The sequence below is a fragment of the Danio aesculapii genome, chromosome 3 (genome assembly GCF_903798145.1).
Source record: "Danio aesculapii chromosome 3, fDanAes4.1, whole genome shotgun sequence".
In the NCBI taxonomy this organism is placed as follows: Eukaryota; Metazoa; Chordata; class Actinopteri; order Cypriniformes; family Danionidae; genus Danio; species Danio aesculapii.
Window position 1 is genome coordinate 39,721,385 of NC_079437.1, and position 18,928 is coordinate 39,740,312.

General features: G+C 36.4%; 1 protein-coding gene across 2 annotated transcripts in view; it reads left to right on the plus strand.

The window, feature by feature from the left end:
- sdk1a (sidekick cell adhesion molecule 1a) overlaps positions 1-18,928 on the plus strand; it is a 637,737-nt gene that overhangs the window by 548,833 nt on the left and 69,976 nt on the right. For both annotated transcript variants that reach the window (XM_056453953.1, XM_056453952.1), the window contains 2 exons: positions 7,347-7,462; positions 9,888-10,077. In XM_056453953.1, the coding sequence (XP_056309928.1) occupies positions 7,347-7,462; positions 9,888-10,077 (306 nt within the window). The remainder of the gene's footprint in view (positions 1-7,346; positions 7,463-9,887; positions 10,078-18,928) is intronic.

The window sequence follows — 18,928 nt, forward strand, 5'->3', positions numbered from 1 at the left end:
GATTGTATTAGTTTGGCTAAAAATCAAAGGATTGGTCTCGGTAGAATTCAGAGTAGCGTACTGAGCTGAACAATATACAAATGTTAAACATTTTAGATGTCATATTTAGAATTTTGCTTAGAGTGCTTTATTTTAAGAACACCGTGGTGTCTCTAAATGAAACTTCCAACTCTTCCTCTAGATTGTTGCTTAAATTTTTGCCACTTTGGACTCAAATCATCTTCAGTATATTCTGGCATTCATATAGATAGACTAAACAAATTAGCATGATGTAAAACTGCATTTAAGGCTGTATTTCTGCTAAGATAGAAGCACTTTCAAACTTTTTTACTCTTTTGTAAATGTATCTATAACAACAGTACGGCATCAAAAGGGAGGGGCTAAATGAACGCTGATTAGTTTAAAGAGAATCGTCACTTTCATGTGCGACATGTCAGGGGAATAAAATGCATCATTTTTGAATACCAGTCAAAACACTACACAATAATACAATGATAGCTTTAATTCAATTCATGTTTATTTCTATAGCACTTTTACAATGTAGAGTGTGTCAAAGCAGCTTAACATAGAAATTCTAGTAAACTGAAACCGCGTCAGTGCAGTTTTAAGAGTTGAAGTTCAGTTTAGTTCAGTTCCGTGTGATTTAATTTTCACTGCTGAAAGTCCAAACACTGAAGAGCAAATCCAATGATGCACAACCCCTAAGCAAGCCAAGCAAGCCAAGCAAGCCTGTGGTGACAGTGACGAGGAACAAAACTTCACCAATTGACTAAAGTGAAAAAACCTAGAGAGAAACCAGGTTCAGTTGGGCACGACCGTATCTCCTCTGGCCAAACTTCTTGTGCAGAGCTGCAGTCTAGGCACCGGAGGCTGGAGAATTCTGGACGTCCATCAAGGAGAAGTTGCAGATGTAAATAGGTTACCAGCAGGTGTTCAGGCTGGCCCACGAGATCAATGCGAAGACTCGTCTGACACTAGGGTCTTTCAGGAATCAGTCTCAACCTCTCCACTCCTCAGTGACCGCCACAGCATCAGTTCAGAATACGGCCTGGTCTAGGATTATGGATACCTTGGCATCATCTCTTGCCAGGTCTTGGATCACATCAATGGCACTGCACAATCTCTAGAGGCCTCAGGATGAGTATCCCCTGGTGGAAATAGAGAATAAAGAAAATAATTAGCTATAAAAGAAAATACTAATTATATAAAAAGCTTGAAGCAATGAACCGTGCATTTACAAGTGAGACATTATAGTCACACACCACATCAGTTAGTACCACCACCATATATCAGTGAAGAGTTTGGAAAACAAATATTAGCAAAGGTTAAAATTAAACTTAATGAAAATATGCTAATGATAACAAAAAATATAACCACAAGCAGCAGTTAAAGGGCCAAGCATACAAGTTACATTTTAACTCTCTTTACTAAGTCACTTCTAAATGTCTTTAATTACTCATTTTTGCAGGTGGTCTGATGCTTCTGACCTCTGTAGTGCTTGGCTCCTTAGCTTCTGCTTGTAGCTATGTTTTGTTATTGTTGTCATTAGCATATTATCATTATGTCTAATTTTAGCATTTGATTATGCCTACATTCATAACCATGTTTACAGCCTAAACTGAGCCCCGTGGGAAACAGAGGCACATGTTGTCACTGTGATACAGTGAGGACATCTTCAAATTTCCATTCTGAAATAATCAGAGATGTATAGTAACGAAGTAGAACTACTTCACTACTGTACTTAAGTACTAAAAGGCAGTATCTGTACTTTACTGGAGTATTGTTTTTTTCTCCTACTTCCACTTTTACTTAAGTACATATTTTCGATGAGTTTAATACTTTTACTCCGATAGATTTTTTATGAGCTGCATCGTTACTCGTTACTAGAGGTGTCAAAATGGTCGATATCGGTTCAGTAATAGATCATAACGGGTTATTACGTACTGACGTCATTTATCTCCTATGTGCGGTGTCGCAATACTATGGCGAAGGACGGAGGCGCGAGGGCGAGTGAAGGCGGCACAGCACACGAGCCGCTATTTCACTACTACAGAGAAATGTTGTGAGACTCAACTGTTTATCTCCTCTTGGCTGTTAAAGCGATACTTGTGGATCCAGACCTGGGCGTGTATGAGGTGCAAGTTTTCTCCACTGTGTCTATTATAGATTACCTGTGATAACCGCGTATTATACATACATAGACTGTAACCGCGGCTGTTCTTCCCGCCATCAGTGAACAACGCTTTCATTTCTAAAGCCGATAGCAGCCCTTTCTGTTTAGAAGGTGAAGACAATAACCAATCAAAGGGGTGTAAGACCTCGCCTTTCAGCGTTTATAAAGCAGGCGGGAGAATATTTACATTAGTTTATTTGCTATAAATGCTCATGCTGTCTTCTGTGTATGAGTTTTGTTTGATACATTCAGAAAGAGTGTTTTCTTTGAGCGGGTCAAATTAAGGGTACAGTTCATATATATTACTGCTGTATTAAAGGACACAATTGTATTACAAGTAACCATTTAACTGTCACACCAAGAAAAAAACCAATAGAATTTTTTTATTTATTGCATTTCTTAACTCCTAATGTCGCTAGTTAACACAATCAATACATTTTCCCCCAACACATCCTATAATTTCTAAAATATCAGCCTCTACCAAATGGTTGAGATGTTGGTTTATGGTAAAAGTACCAGAATGAATAAATATACTATAAAAATATGAAGTTTAGGACCAATTTAATTAAAACATAATCAAAATGAAACATTTTTGAATACTAAATCATAGCCATAAGCCATAAAATATGTCAGATTTTCATTTAACACAGTAATATACACGTTTTCTTTTTTTTTACAATAAAATCAAAATCAAGTGAATTAGAACGTTCGTTTACAGCGTTTACAACCAGTAATTTGTGCTCCGAAAATGGGTTTCAATAGCGTTTTGAGTGGATTATGGACTGTTTTTGTGACACACAACTTTGAAAGGTGTGTGTTAAAGCTGTTAAAATCTGTCAGATCTGTGGTTCAAGCATGAGAGAAAAACAGTATTGTAAGTCTTGTTTCTTTTCGTTCTGCTTAATGACGTGCCCCCAAAAAAGAGATTTAAAATAAACAAAACAATATGATGTCTTTTGACTGCATTCTTTAATAACTACATTACACAATACTTGTACTTTTACTTTCAGTACTTGAGTAGTAAATTTTGAAATAAACTACTTGCAATACTTAAGTACAAAAAATGTTGAATACTTTAGTACTTCCACTTAAGTATGGTGCTTAAAGAGCACTTTTACTTCTACTCAAGTCACTTTTTGATAGAGTACTTGTACTTTTACTTAAGTCTGTGTCTCTAGTACTTTATACATCTCTGGAAATAATCATATTCTCGGATGTAAACAGGTGGTCGGTAAATCGAATTTAGCTTCTTTTATGTGATGGTTCAGTGTGACTGTGAGCTGCTCTGAATGCATGTCTACACGGCTGATAAGAGAAGGCTGATTGGCTGCCTGCTTTTTACCACTTATCTGTACTGCAAGATGCACACAAGAGAGATTTATGGCCCCAAATGACTGCAGCGGAAATTCCACAAATCCGATACTTAAAGGTGAAGTGTGTCATTTGTGTGTCACTGGCGATATCGCACTGAATTGCAAATATGAAGGCATTGAGTAAGATGTTTACACATGCAGAAGTCAGCACTGCAGAGCTTGGGGTTTGTGGGTTGTTTGTAGCATGCTGTCATGCAGATGCCGGAATCAAATTAAAATTGAAATTAAAATGTATAGCAACTATTTTATTCAGACAGGAGGTGTGAATCGATCATAAGTGACAGAAAATGCAAAGTTACAAAAGATATATATATTTATATTCATATATATTTATAATTTTTTAATATTTCAAGATTTGATTTGAATCATTTTTTTCGAACAAAAAAAAAATCATTCACAAAACAATTGTTTAAACAAAATACATTTCATCATGGTCAAAATGGAGTGGGATGAAGCACAAGCTTATTTTCCCTAACCCACCCTATTACCACACACATCATTCGTCTACTTCAACTTATTTCTTCATTTTACATGAGACATACATGAGCTTTACATGAGACATATTTCATCCTTTTGGCATCTTTGACACGTTATACAGTATGGTTAATTCACCATTTGTACATTTACGTTTTATAACATGGGGTGCCATGGTGGCGTAGTGGGTAGCACGATTGTCTTACAGCAAAAATGTCACTGGTTCGAGCCCTTGCTGGGTCAGTTGGCATTTCTGTGTGGAGTTTGCATGTTCTCCCCATGTTGGCATGGGTTTCCTCCGGGTGCTCTGGTTTCCCCCACAGTCCAAAGACATGCGCTATAGTTGAATTGAATAAGCTAAATTGGCCGTAGTGTATGTGTGTGAATGCAAGAGTGTATGGGTATTTCCCCAGTGTTGGGTTGCAGCTGGAAACATATGCTGGATAAGTTGGCGGTTCATTTCACTGTGGCAACACCTGATTATTAAAGTGACTAAGCTGAAAAGAAAATGAATGAATGAATGAATTTTTTAATATAGACCCAAAAAATACATAGTATTGCAAAGAGCCATTAACTGAAATTTCATCATACCTTTCTCATTTTGTTCTTTTTTCTATCAGCTCTATTCATCAACATATTTCTACATTTTTTTGTATTTTTACAACCACCTCCATTAATCATTATATTCCTTTAATAATATAGATTTATACTTTATTAATTTAACTTTTTAAATTGATTAATATCCTGACTTTGTTTGAGAATTCAGACTGTTCCGTAATTTCACACCACGTAGAGACATACACAATTTTTTAAAAGTTGTCCTTGTTTTCAACTTCCTAAGATTTTGTTCTTCCTTCAGATTATATCCCCCTTGTCTTCAAAAAACTTTGTATGCATTTCGGAAGTAATTTCTTCCTAGATTTAAACATAAATTGTGCTGCTTTAAATTTAACCAAATCAATAAACTTAAGTATCTTTCATTTAAAAAATATAGGAATTGTATGCTTCAAATACCCCTCATTTTCTATCATTCTATTTACTTTTTTGTGTTGTATGTAAGGATCGTAAGTTAGATTTATATGTACTCCCCCAAATTTGAACACAATGACTCGTGTATGGCAACATAAGTGTGTTATATAATATATACATTGATTTAATGTCCAAAATAAATCTTGCTTTATACACTATTGCTATACATTGTATGCATTTCGAAAGTAATTTATTCCTAGCTTTAAACATAAGTTGTGCTGTTTTCAATTTAACCAAATCATTGAGTATCTTCAATCTTCAAGATAATCTCGTAGTATTTCATACTTCTGTTTCCAAAAAAAGTCAACATTAATCATTGTTTAAGCATCAAATCACCATATTTGCTATTGGATCATGTGACACTGAAACCTGGATTAATGATTCAGAAATGTAGCTTGAAATAACAGGAATGCATTTTTAAAAGTTTATACATTTTAAGATATAATAAAATCAAAAATAATATTTCACGGTATTGTTGCTTTTACTGTATTTTTCATGAAATAAATTCAGTGTTGGTGAGCATCATGGTTGTTAAAATTAACTAAAACTAAAACCATTCAGTTTACATGAGAATTAAAATGAAGGAAAAATTCTTAGTTTTCAGAGAAACAATTTCTGATGGAGATGTAGTTTTACTTGATATACTAAAATAACTCAAAATGTAAAATAATAAGAACAATAAAATACAACAAAATTAAACTGAAAACTAAATCAATTTATAAGAACTTTAGTATTCTGCTTAATCACATAGTATCATACTGAAATAGCACAACATCAGAGACTTCTGTCAACAAATTAGTTTGATGCTAATTGTGCTGTCTTTTCATTTTTTCTTCCACAAGGCAGAGTCACTCACAGTAATCAACCTGTTCTCCACCATCTACAATTATTTGAGGGCTTTGTTTAAATCCTCAAGATCCACTAATGAAAACAAGTGTTAAAAAATAAGCTTTATATATATATATATATATATATATATATATATATATATATATATATATATATATATATATATATATATATATATATATATATATATATATATATATATATATATATATATATATATGTAAATGTTATGTTTCAAACACTTTTCTGTGTGGGAAAGTTACTTTTTAGTTACTTTTATGATAAATAATGCATTACGTAACTTTTTCTTTTTTCTGACCTGGCTGAGGCTTGATCTGTTTCATAACATACAGGATTTTTTTCTTTTTTTTTTAAATAAAGGGCCTCTGCAATTAACAATGATGTGTAAAGCCTACAACTTTATTTACCTTAAAAACACATCAAAAATAATAATAGGATAATCTTATCTTCTGAGATCTTCCTGACCCCAGAGCTATACATGCCATATATATATATAGATTAATAAACGTTTAAAGCAATGTGTTTGCTACTTTTTGTCTTATTAGTGAAGTAAAATCACTGTCCATTGAGAAAATCCCCTTTTTCCCTTTCTTTGGTTATATAGAGCACTGTTTCCCAACCCTGTTCCTGAAGGCACACCAACATAACATCAGAAGAGACTCCAACACCTGAAGTTAATGGGTCAGAAAATGGAGACATCCAAAATATGTACTGTTGGTGTGCCTCCAGGAACAGGATTGGGAAACACTGATATAGAGAATAATGAGAATACTTCCATTGCAGAAATGTAAGGCTCTGTCATCTTGGTTTCTATCTGTTCCTGCATTTTCTCATTGAGTGCAGGATTCAACATGACTATGGTCATTAAAATTCAGCTATTTATTTTTTATAAGCTAATTAATTAAACTAAAAAGTAATTTGCATTATTTTTTAAAAAAATAACTCAAATATTTTTACCTAATTTTTAAAGGTAATGTGTTACTTTACTCGTTACTTAGAAAAGTAATATTATATATAATGTAATATACATATTATATAATATGTAACTCATGTTACTTGTAATGCGTTACCCACAACACTGCTTTTTTTTTCCTGTTTGGATGATTAGCTCATCTTAGCCCAAACTTATCCAGCTGGTCAACCCAGTCTTAAATATCCCAAGCTTCACAATGCAATCCCAGTTAATGCCACTAGTGGTTCACTTATAAATCTGTGCTTGGATGACAGTCATCAACAAATGAAGGTGGTCTGCGGATGTGGATGTACAGACGTTCTGGGCAACGTGGGTGTCTGTTCAGCGTCTCACTCGTAATGCTGTTTGCTTTGGTTCCTCCCTCATGACATTGAAGCGCTGACTAATCCACGTGAGTTTACTCAGGGCTCGAGGCCGATAAAGGACTGTGATTTGTCTTTGTCTGTTTGCACAGTGCCATCAGGGGCTCCGGAAAATGTGACGGCAGAGGCCATGAGCTCCAGTCGCATCCTGGTGACCTGGGGTCCTGTTCCCGAACACGAGCAGAACGGCAATATCCTTGGATACAAGGTTTACTTTCTTACTGATTTCACCCAAATAAAAAGGACATCCGACTGCAGCAGGAGCACTTGACTGTGTGTTATAAGCAGCTCAGAAGTGAATAAAGGCTTTTCTCATGTACGACTGACCTGTTCAGCCATATTGTGTATGATGAAATGACATGAAAGATTTGATGTTTGTTTTTTTCTTTTTAAGAAGAGGAAGCATTACAGTATGTATGTTTTTCCCATAATGACTATTCTTTACAACTAGGGTTGTAAATAACTAAAACTAAAATCAAAAAACTCAAATCCATATTTGTTTAAAACATAAATGTAGCTTAAACTATTAATACAATGTGAATGCTATTAAAATAACATTGTTCAGTACTCTACTAAACATTCTTGAATTTAAATCTTCAGGGTCCCGTGAAGTACTTTGAAATGTGCATTTTTTTATTCGATATTTGACAGTCGCAACTAAAGAATTAAGAGAGGGTGGGACTTATAGTTGCTCCTCCCCTTTTTAAAAAAACAGCCAATAGAGTTTTGTTTTTATCACAGTTTTGCATTGAGAGTGGTTGAGATCAAGCGCATCAAATGTAAAGCAAATGAGAAGTGTCTTGAAGGGGGTGTGGCTTGTCAGATGCTAGAGAGCATGTGATTGGTCAAGATTTGATGAGAAACTTAAGTATCCATTTAGGCGAAAGTGACAAACTGCAAGCTTTGGATGTTAATATCAGTTTTATATTGATCTGAAAGGGAATTTTGTCACTGTTTTTTAGCAAACTAGCTATTAGATATCTTTAAAACTAACAGACTGAAGCTAATATCTGAAAAACCTTTTAATTTAACGGGACCTTTAATTTCAGGTTAAAAATATATATGAAGTATTCCTGCAGGTACAGGACATCATATTGACGTTGTACCCCAACGTCGTGGGGATGTTGGATTTTGTTTAAAAAATGAAAATCGGGTTGACGTCAGAACCCAACGTCAGGTTGACGTCAGTGTCTAATGTCCAACCTAAAATCAACCAAATATCAATGCCTAATCATGATACATCTTGACGTTGTGTGGACGTTACCACCATAACATCTATCAGACGTTGGATTTTGGTCACTTTCCAACACAACCTAAAATCAACCAAATATCAACGTAATTTGACGTCGTTAGTGGATGGCAAAATAACGTTGTCCTTAGACGCTGGCTAGTCATTGAATTTTGGTCACCTGACATCATGATCTAAATCTAACCTAATATTAACGTCTTATGATTACAGTTGGTAGTTCCTAAGCAGTCGCTAAATGGCAACACTTGTGTACATGTTTGATCAAATGCTAAGACTTAGTAGGCATTTCTAGCATATGTTATTGCACTTAGATAATTATTAATAGTATGTAGCTAATCGTTATTAGCACTTGGCTTATCAATGCTACCATGAATAGTACACAGGAAGGATTTGCTAGCATGAGTCAAACGAGCCAATACCCAGGTCCCTACGATGTTCTGATGTAGAGATATTCCTGTTTTTAAATGGTTGCTAGGTTAGCCTGTTTTGTTGCTATGAGGAAAATTGACAGCTTAGTGATCAAAGCTTCTTGCCATATATAGTGATATAAATCAACCCGATGTCTCTATGACAGTCAAAAACTGGACTTGGACATTAAGTAAAATGGCTATCCATATTTTATTGAAAATATAGTGCTTAATAAGTGTGAAAGGGATACATGCAAAAATATTAAAATGTAATATTTAGCTTTTTTTAATTAAAAACGATAAGTCTGATTGGCCTGAGGAGCTATAGCATAAATCTTGAATGCAGAGGGCGCATTTTGACCAAATTTGTGCCTCGTAGCATGAGCGGCCTAAAAGGAGATACGTTTGTTTTCAAGGACAGAGGTGGCTTTCTCAAACCAACATAATGACAAAAATCAACAACAAAACTTCTAAAATGTTCAAAATAAAATAAAAACTAAATAAGATTTCAATGCAACTCAATGTGGTTCAGTTCATTTTTTAAATTAAACCACAAAGCATACAATATAGTTAATAAGCTCTCAATTATGTTTTTCCTTTTCTTAATAGACACACATAAAGCTCTTAATGTTTGTTTGTTTCCTCTTTTTCCACTAATGAACTGATTTATAAAGCATTGGCTGAGAGTCTGACCCATGCGGAAAGACAAATATTTGAAGTTAGATGTTGATGTGCACCCATATGTTCAGTCAGGCTTCTGCGGTTTAAAGTCAATAGTAATTAAGGAAGGAGGCTTTATGGCGGAAAAAACAAAAGCAGCCTGCTGAACACTGGACCCACAGGAACAAACCTCACGCCAGTCTGCCTTCCCTCTGCGTTTCCATTTAATGTGATCTTAAATTAAACTCACAATCACCAAATCACACAAGCGTGATGTGGGCTATAATCACGCTTAATATCCTTACTTATTCTTTCAGGTTCTGTTCAAAGAGAAAGACTCCGATTCAGAGGCACAGGTGAACGTGGTGAAAGGGAATCTGACACAGTCTGTCTTGCTGAGGAGCTTGCGGAAATACGTCCAGTACGAAATACAAGTTTTGGCTTTCACACGAATCGGTGATGGGCAACTCAGCAACCCCCCGGTGCTGGAGAGAACCAAGGATGACGGTGGGCAACTTTTCATGTTTCATCACTGAGATTTCTTTTAATGACCACATAGTGAGTTTAAAGAAGCACTCTTCCAAAAAATAAATAAATATGCCATTATTTACTTACTTTCATGTCTTTCCAGATCTGTAAGCTGTATTTTTTTCTCTCTGTGGAACAGAAAGTCATTTTAATGCAGCTCATACAACAATAGTTCGTAGTCAGCTTATCTGTCAAGTTTCGAAAGTGAAAAACACTCAGAAAGCGTCTTATAAGTATTGTCGACAACTATTTTGCAACTAATATGTGCAATATTACAAGTCTTCTGGTGCCACAGAAAGCTTTGTGTGAGGAATAGAATTTTTCAGTGAAAACCCTTCAGTTTTCTTCTCCTCAGTTAGAAAACTGCTGTGAGCAGATAATTAAGTCACTTCTCAAATTAACAGCAGAGATAATCTCTTTAAAAGGTCCTGTGAAGTGCTTTGAAATGTGCATTTTTATTCTATGTTTGACATAATCTCAACCGAAAGAGAGGGTGGGACATAGAGTAGCCCCTCCCCTTTTAAAAAAACAGCCAATAGCGTTTTGTTTATCTCAGCTCTGCTGTGTGAGCTCAAGCGCATCAAATGAAAAGCAAATGAGAAGCATCTTAAAGGGGGCAGGGCATGTCAGATACTAGAGAGCATCTGATTGGTTATGATTTGATGACAAACTGTAGTGTTTAATTTTTATGAATCATTTTAAGGTCAATATTATTAGCCCCTTTAAGCTATTTTTTTAACTGTCTACAGAACAAACCACTGTTATACAATAACTAGTTAGTCTAATTAACCTAGTTACGCCTTTACTGTAAGAAAATATCAATATTCTGTACATACTTTCATTATTACCTTTGCTTGAAATGAGCCTATCTAATCCTGTTTAGATGAAATAAGCCTGCTCCCGAGCAGGTTTGAGCTAACAGAGCTGTTGCTATGACAACAACTTTAAGATGAGTTTTAAAGAAAGAAACGAACCTGGAAATATAAAATATTTTAAATATTAAATATAAAACTAAATATATTGCTAAATACTTTTGACACATGAAATCGTAAAGCCTGCAGCCCACAACAAATGTGTAAAGTTATTGCGGATCATATTTAACAAACGGTTTACTGCGAAGTTTATGTCATTTTGATCAGATGGATAATTGAATATTAATCAGATGATGTCATTACGCTGCTGTGCCGTCAGCCAGTCATTGCAATGTTGATCATGTTTTCGAGGATTGATAGATCTGTCCTTCACAACACATGCAGCGATCTCAGATCAGTTCAGCCTGACATTTTAATCTCATTCGCAAACTTTTCATGATTAACAGATCCAGGATATGCCAAATCATCTTCGATTATTTAAGCGAGGTACCCTGGACAAAGAACTTAACAAATTCAGGGGTACAAATACCCAGGACAAGATTGAACAGATAACAAAACAGGGGTGAGACAAAAGGTGGAACTAATAAACAGTAACAAATGGCAAGGAAAAAAGAACAAAGGAAACACATGACTTAAACAGAAGCACATGGAACAAACACATGGGACATCACATGGCATAACAACATATGAACACAACACAGACACATCAGATATGTAACACCATCATCCTCCATGGTAGGAAAACCAGATATTATGGAGGTCAATGGTTACAGGTTTTGTATTTGATGTAAAATGATGTATTTGTGTTTAACAGAAGAAAGAAAGTCAGAAATAACTTTGAAGGTGAGTAAAGGATGACACAATTTTCAGTTTTGGATGAACTGTCCCTTTAAGGTTACTCCAAATATAAAAGTTATTTAAAATATGGATTTAAAAGCACATGAGGATGGATAATGACTAAATGTTCATTTTTGGTTGAGCCACATCTTTAAAGCTGAACGTCTGTTTTATGTGCACCCTCCTTGACCAAGCTGTGTAAGTTTATGAGCTGTCATAAGTAATGGGCATTTGCTCTGCGCATGAGATGTGCACAGATTGATGCGGCCTTGCATTTCATAGTATAAAAAAGACAAAATGGCATTTAGTTTTAAGCTCTTTCAGCCACTTTGTGAAGGTCTTCTATTGCTGCTGATGCTTCACTTGGTTTGTTATACGTTCTGCGTCTCCACTATACAGGCCTTTAAATGTACTTCTGAAACCTCTTTTTTAGATTTGATATTGACAAGTAAATCGATATGGTAAACTAAAACTTTTACCGCATCTAAAACTATTAGAGGAGCTGGCCTTCGAATGTGTACTTTATGGACTGCAACTTAAATAGACTTTGAAGGGCTGTCTGAATTTGTGAAATGAGAGCTTTCAGAAAAGATGTGTGATGGTTCGCTATCCATTACAACAGTGATTTGCTGTGGTCAGGATTACAGACAGATAACGGTTGGAACTAATGCGCTCTTATATGATTGTTACACAGCCAAGAGGGCCATAAGGGACAGCCTGCAAGGGGAAGAGATGTGTTTTTGGGAAATGGCACAAATAAGACCCCCTCAAGGTTGTTCTAAGGAAACAATTGATAAATGCAGCGCACCAGGAGATTTGGCTGATAAAGAAATATAGAGAGCACATATAAAGTGCTGATTTATCTCTTGATCAAAGCTGATTTGATTCAAGTGTGTTATGCTTCGAACGTAATATTAACTAAGGCATCTGCCATTAGTTCAGTGGTGAGAAATAACTTTTGTTGTCTAGATATCTCAATGGAAAAGGAGGTATGCTATATATTATTGAATTAGGGAATCAAATATAGCTTTTAATCTATAAATGATCTATTCAAATCCATATTATTAATCTGAATATAAGATAGGACAACTATCACATTTTTGTTTTGATTTTGTTACATTTTGTTACATTTTATTGAATTTTTTGTTTGTTTGTCTTTGTGTTGTATCATGTTTTTGTTTTATTCTCATTCATTTGGTTATTTTATTTAGTTTTGTTTATTCAGCATGTTCAGAGTGTTCTTTTAGTTATGTGATTGTGTATGTGTGTTTTGCACTTACTAATATATTCAGTACTACTGATTGATATTAAAGGTGCCGTATGTAAATTGGACACCCAGTGGTTGAACTAGGTATTGCATTTCTGGATCAAAACAAACGCAAGCGCAAGCTGCCAGATTGATGACCAACAGGAGCGAGTCTTACAATCGAGCCTTGAGACTGATTTTAGTCATGTTCTAAATTAAAGCAACGGCACGCGATAGAAAGAATATTCTCCATGTTAAAAGGAGTTTTGGTTCTAACCAACACCTTGCGGCTGAACAATAGAAAACTGACTATGATCACCTCAGGTACACCTCATGTCCTTTATTCAGTTTTAAATGCTAATCATGTGAGTTTGAATGCCATTTTACCTGACATTTAGTGCCATACTACTGAAAGCAGCAGCAGATAGTTCACCTCAGATCTTGAAAATAAAATAAACCGTTTGAAATTGAACTTCAGAACTGTGAAATAATGCAAACCAACAAATGTCAGTGATTCATACGTACATTTAATAATGTTAAAGAGGTTTAATATGTATTAATTAGATTATAAACCTTGCCATTTCGTGAGTGAGGGCATATTCTGTGTTTCTGAATGGCTGCATTGAAATTTCTGTTGTGTTTCATTTGGTGCAAACAGCCAATTTGCTTATCAATGCAAATCTTGTCAAGTTGCGTGTTGTTGGGACATGGGGTTACAAGGTAACCTGCTCACCTAATGTTTACGCTCATAATACTTGTATTATTTACTAATCTTATGTGAAACTGCGTCTCATTTTGGAGTCTGCTACTGTCCAGTGGAGGTCACATTTTGGTCTTGGGTGCATGCTTTCAGAGCCTTTCTGAATGAATGAATTAATTAATTAATTAATTAATTAATTAAATATGCAGTTTCTAACAAGACAACCCAGGGTGCTGAAATATAATTGGCTGTGGCATTATTGTATAAGTGGCAGTGGGCGGGTTAAAAGAACCAAAACAAAGACATGTAACAGACATTTTCAAAGCATAATAACTGACTTAAGCATTGTTTTTCAGATAAACAAGTACAGTATGTTCACTTGAATTGTTTATTAAATATCTGCAAACATATTATGGCATTTTTATGCTTTAGAAGAGTCAAAAAAAATAAATACATCACCTTTAATGTAAGTGCACTTGCTATGGTTTTACGTTTAGAATGTGGTTTACGGTTAGTTGCATGTAATTATGCATAATTAATTGAACTTACTATGAAGGACACCTTAAAATAAAGTGTTACCTTGAAGCTTTGGTTTTTCTTTTGTTTTGTTTTTTAAACAGTTTAGTTAGTCATGCAATTTTAAAAAAGAATAAGAATTACATCAGCCTCAAGAATGTAAAACTTAAATGAAACTAAACTATGTTCATTTTAAAATTAATATAATTTATCATTAAATCAATAAGGTAAATATATATATATCTGCCGTGGTGTAAAGTAACAAATTACAAATACTCAAATTACTTTAATTGAGTATTCTCTGAAATTGTAATTTACTAAGTAGTTTTAAAAATGTGTACTTTTACTTTCCCTTGAGTAATTTTTTAGTGTAGTATCAGTACTTTTACTCCACTACTTTCCTTCAACCTGAAGTCACTACTTTTTTTTAACATTTTTCCTGTCTATGGGGATTAGAAAACTCAGTTATGTGGTTCCTGTCCAATAAATTGCACATAGAAAGTAAATCGCATCCCACTGAACTACCTCAAGACATGCAGCAAACTGTTTGGAAGCATTAAAAGTGTCCGAGAAGATGTCCAAAATCTATAGACCGTCATATTGAGGTGATATAAACACACCCAGTCCTTTTTTTTATTCAATTTAACAACATAAAAACGGTGGACCAATTGGAGCAGTTTTCTGACCGACCGCAACTTGACGTAGGAGTGCGGTCCCCCCGCCCACCGAATTGATTGATAGCTGTGCGTATTAACATGTCCTGGTAGTCACATGCATAATCATATCAACAAGACAGGACGTGCGCAAAGCAACCAGGAATAAAAGGTCTGTTCAGTTTGCTAGGATCATCAATCGTCATCAAATGTGATCAAGAGTGAGTTTTACAAGTTTAACATGTTTTAAAACAGTGCATGTTAATGAATTACAGCGATTCACTTCAGATTCACTTCATCAGCAAAGCCGCGTGTCAGAACAATTATAAAAGAAGACGCTTCAATCCCGGTTTGTAGACATTAAATCAGGTTTATTTTGCACATTAACATTACAGATATCCATACAGCAGTGGATATTAACCTGTATCCTGTCACATTTGCGTAGAAAAAGAGTGTAAACTAAACGAGCGCGCTCTCTGCGCTGTGTATGTGTGTATCTGTGGGTGTACGCTTGAACTCTGTAATGACATTGTGTGACTCATCGTTGCAAATCCACAACAAATGCATCAAATACTCATTGGTAAAGTTCTTACTGTATTATTTCTGACAAACGCTACTTGAGATCTGCTTCCTTTATGTCTGTCTGCTGTCTGAATCAGCCGAGGGAGGAGATTAAGGCTCGTAGAAACGGTGGGCAGGGAGGACTAGCCTTAAAGGCGCATTACAACAAAACCGCTACCTGATTCAAAAAGGTATAAAAAAAGAAATTTAAAAAGGTAAAATAAAAAATCTGATGGGTGTTTTGAGCTGAAACTACAGACACATTCTGGAGACACAAAAGACTTATATTAAATATGAAAGAAGGGGTAACCTAGGTGCCCTTTAAACAATAACTAAATGCACTACAGAATGTTACGTTTACACTCACATATGCATAAATTACATGTAAATGCATCAGCTTTTACAGCATAATACTCAGTACTCACTACTCTTGAGTACTTTTATAAGGGCTACTTTTTACTCATACTTTGAGTAATATTTACAGCAGATACCTTTACTTCACTTGCACTATGTTTTTGGGCAAGTAATGCTACTTTTACTTGAGTAGGATTTTTCAAAACCAAAAAGAACCCTTTAAACATGGAGTTACAGTATGGTTATTAAACCATGGTTGTGTCACACTGTGGAGCTCTGAGCCTCACAAGCTTTTCAGGAGAGAGGATAGACGTCATGGGGGACAGCGATAGAAGCCTTTTCCCCTGGCATGTCAGAGCCATTCAAAAAAAAGCCCACTGTGTGATATACAGGGGTCAGCCCTTAATCCAGCCGACTAGAGAGTCACATTAATGGAGTCTGCATGCCTGCGGTCAGCACTGTGCTGCTCTCTGAATAAGAGATAACAGGTCTCCTTTAAACGGGACTGTAAATGGAGCTCCCCCTTGACAGACGCGGAGAGCTCGGGCCATTTCACCACCGCGCTTTTATGATGGAGGCGCAGGGCCCGGGCAGCATGTTCACCCCGTCTGTGCTCACTCGACCTTGGCAGCAATTATCTATGTGTTTGCCTTTTAAATTCCCCTCCAGAACAGACCTCATTAAGGACTGATGGTCCAGCACCATTTCAGCCAGGCCCTGAATGCCCTACACAGGGTTTTCAGAGATGCTACAGGACGTCCATCCTCTTTGGACTGGATTTGAGGGATTGTCCTGACTTTTTGTCTAAACATCCTGTAATTGGATTTAATCAGAGCCAAACCAAAGCAGGCTGCAAATTGGACGTTTCTCTCTTCTTCTTTTTTTTGCAGTGCGATTAGATTAGCTTAGAAGTCGTTAATGTTCGCACGTCGCAGAAAAGATTGGCAGGAAAGTGCGTTTATTAGTGACTCACTAAAAGAAGTAATTAATAAACGGATTCTAATTCTAGGTTCACGCTGAGTAAATGCTCCAGAGTCATGAGTCGCGCATCATAAGTAGCTAAAAGACTCCTCGTGTGCGCATATGTGTGTGTGTAATCTCCATATAAGTCTCGTGGCACACGGAGGGATGATAGCAGGATGATGAATGCTAGCAATACATTGGCAAGAGAAAGAGGCGTCTGGGGAGAAGCGCTCTCTACTGTAAGAGCTTCTTCTTGTGGACATGTGTCCCTGTGGTCTCACACACTATGACTGCAAAAAGCAATACAAATCAAATCGCTGTCAGATGTGTTAGATTTATAAGTTCCTTAATGTCCAGGAAATGAAACATAGGATCCGCCTAACAAACCGCATCGACTGAGGGAATCCAGGGAGAAATAAGAAAGCGGTCGAGAGACGGCGCCACGTTGATTGTGTTTGTTCCACATTTGTACTGAGCGCCGATCCTCGTACAGCACAGTTTGTTTGTTGTGTGTGTGTGTGTACCTCAGGCACAGCACCGGCCCACCACCGTTATTGGATTCCCTCCATGTTATCTGTCGCTCCACAGGTGTCCTGTTAGTGGATGTATAGGCCTGTCACAGATGCCTTGGAGAGAGGGGAAAGTGTGTATGTTTAGAGGTGAGATGCACCAGCAGGAGAAGGAAACATTCCCCTTAATCAAGGCCTTTAGCGGAGGCCTCTTTTAGCACCGGTGGCACACTGTGTCCTTCAGAGTAGGGCGCAATAGTCATTACATCCTCTAGTCATCATTGATCTCCTCCTGTCGGCCCTCCGCAATGCTTGGATTCAGTTGTAAAGTACAATGATAGAGTCTTGGCCGTGTAGTGGAGCATGTGACTCGGTGATGGCCCTCTTAAGGTGGAATGGAGTGTTTGTGTGCCATGTGGCAGCACTCATGGAGCAGCATGCCTCTAAATACTCTGGTCAAGGGCAAGATGACAGTCTAAAGGGAACACAACCTGATTTTGCAGTTCGCTGGCCGAGAACAGAAAATAAGCAGTGTTTTATTAGGCTTATTTGATTGAACAAACCACATACATAAAGTAGACTTAAGCATGTAACTCATCCACAGGGATTATACCCAGGCCCACACAGAATCTGTGTCTGCAGAAATCCGCAGATTTACACAGATTTTTAAGCAATCATTGAGTCTGTTTATTTCAACATAGGCCTATTCTGAAAGCGTAGCCCTATATACATTTCTGGAGATCAGGAATTATGTAGCCAGAAGTGCGTATGGCTGCATTTCGTCTTTAAAATGAACACTATGGGGCGGTATAATGCTGTTCATTTTCGCACTTACCAGCTGACCGCTTACCTCCATGTGGAGGGCTTTCCCGCTGTTACCAGTTTGTCCCTTAGCTCGCCATGTACATCGGCGGATACAGAGAGGACTTTACCACAATGATGAGGTTCGAGTCCGGCAAAGAACGGTTCCAGAAAACGCGTAAGACAAAAACAGAACCCAAAAAATAAAATAAACAGGGTGAGAATGTGGTAACATCTAAAAACGTAGGAAAATCAGACGAGAGCTTTTCTTTTTTTGAATTGCTTTTTAAAACTTTCGGTTGGGTTTAGGTAAGGGGCGGACGGGTAAATCTGTGCTTTTGAAAACACTATTGGTTGGGTTTAGAGAAGGAGGAGGGTGAGTCAGTCGATTTGTCAGTCAGCCTGTCAGACGACAGCGGCCTCTGGTGGAATGAGCCTGGGTTGATTTATTTACCTGTGTTATTGTGTGTAAACTTGTTCCTATATATTTTTTCCAATATAGTTAGTGAAGTAATATTTTCTGTCTTTTAGTAGATATATTATATGAGAGACTTGCTTTATTTACCAAATAAGTGGATCTAACTGGATTTGCATTGCAACATTAAATAAAAGTTTAAAAGTTTGGGGTTTTTTTGTAAGTTTTCAGTTGCGATGCTCCCAAAATCATTTCGCATAAATCTGCAGATCTTTTACAAAATCAGAAAAAAATTTTAAATGTTGGCAGATTCGGTCTGGCCCTGTATACCTCAAATCATATGGTATATAGAGTCTTGTCTAGAGACTAGAACACTGTCACAAGTCTGATCGCTTCAACTCTA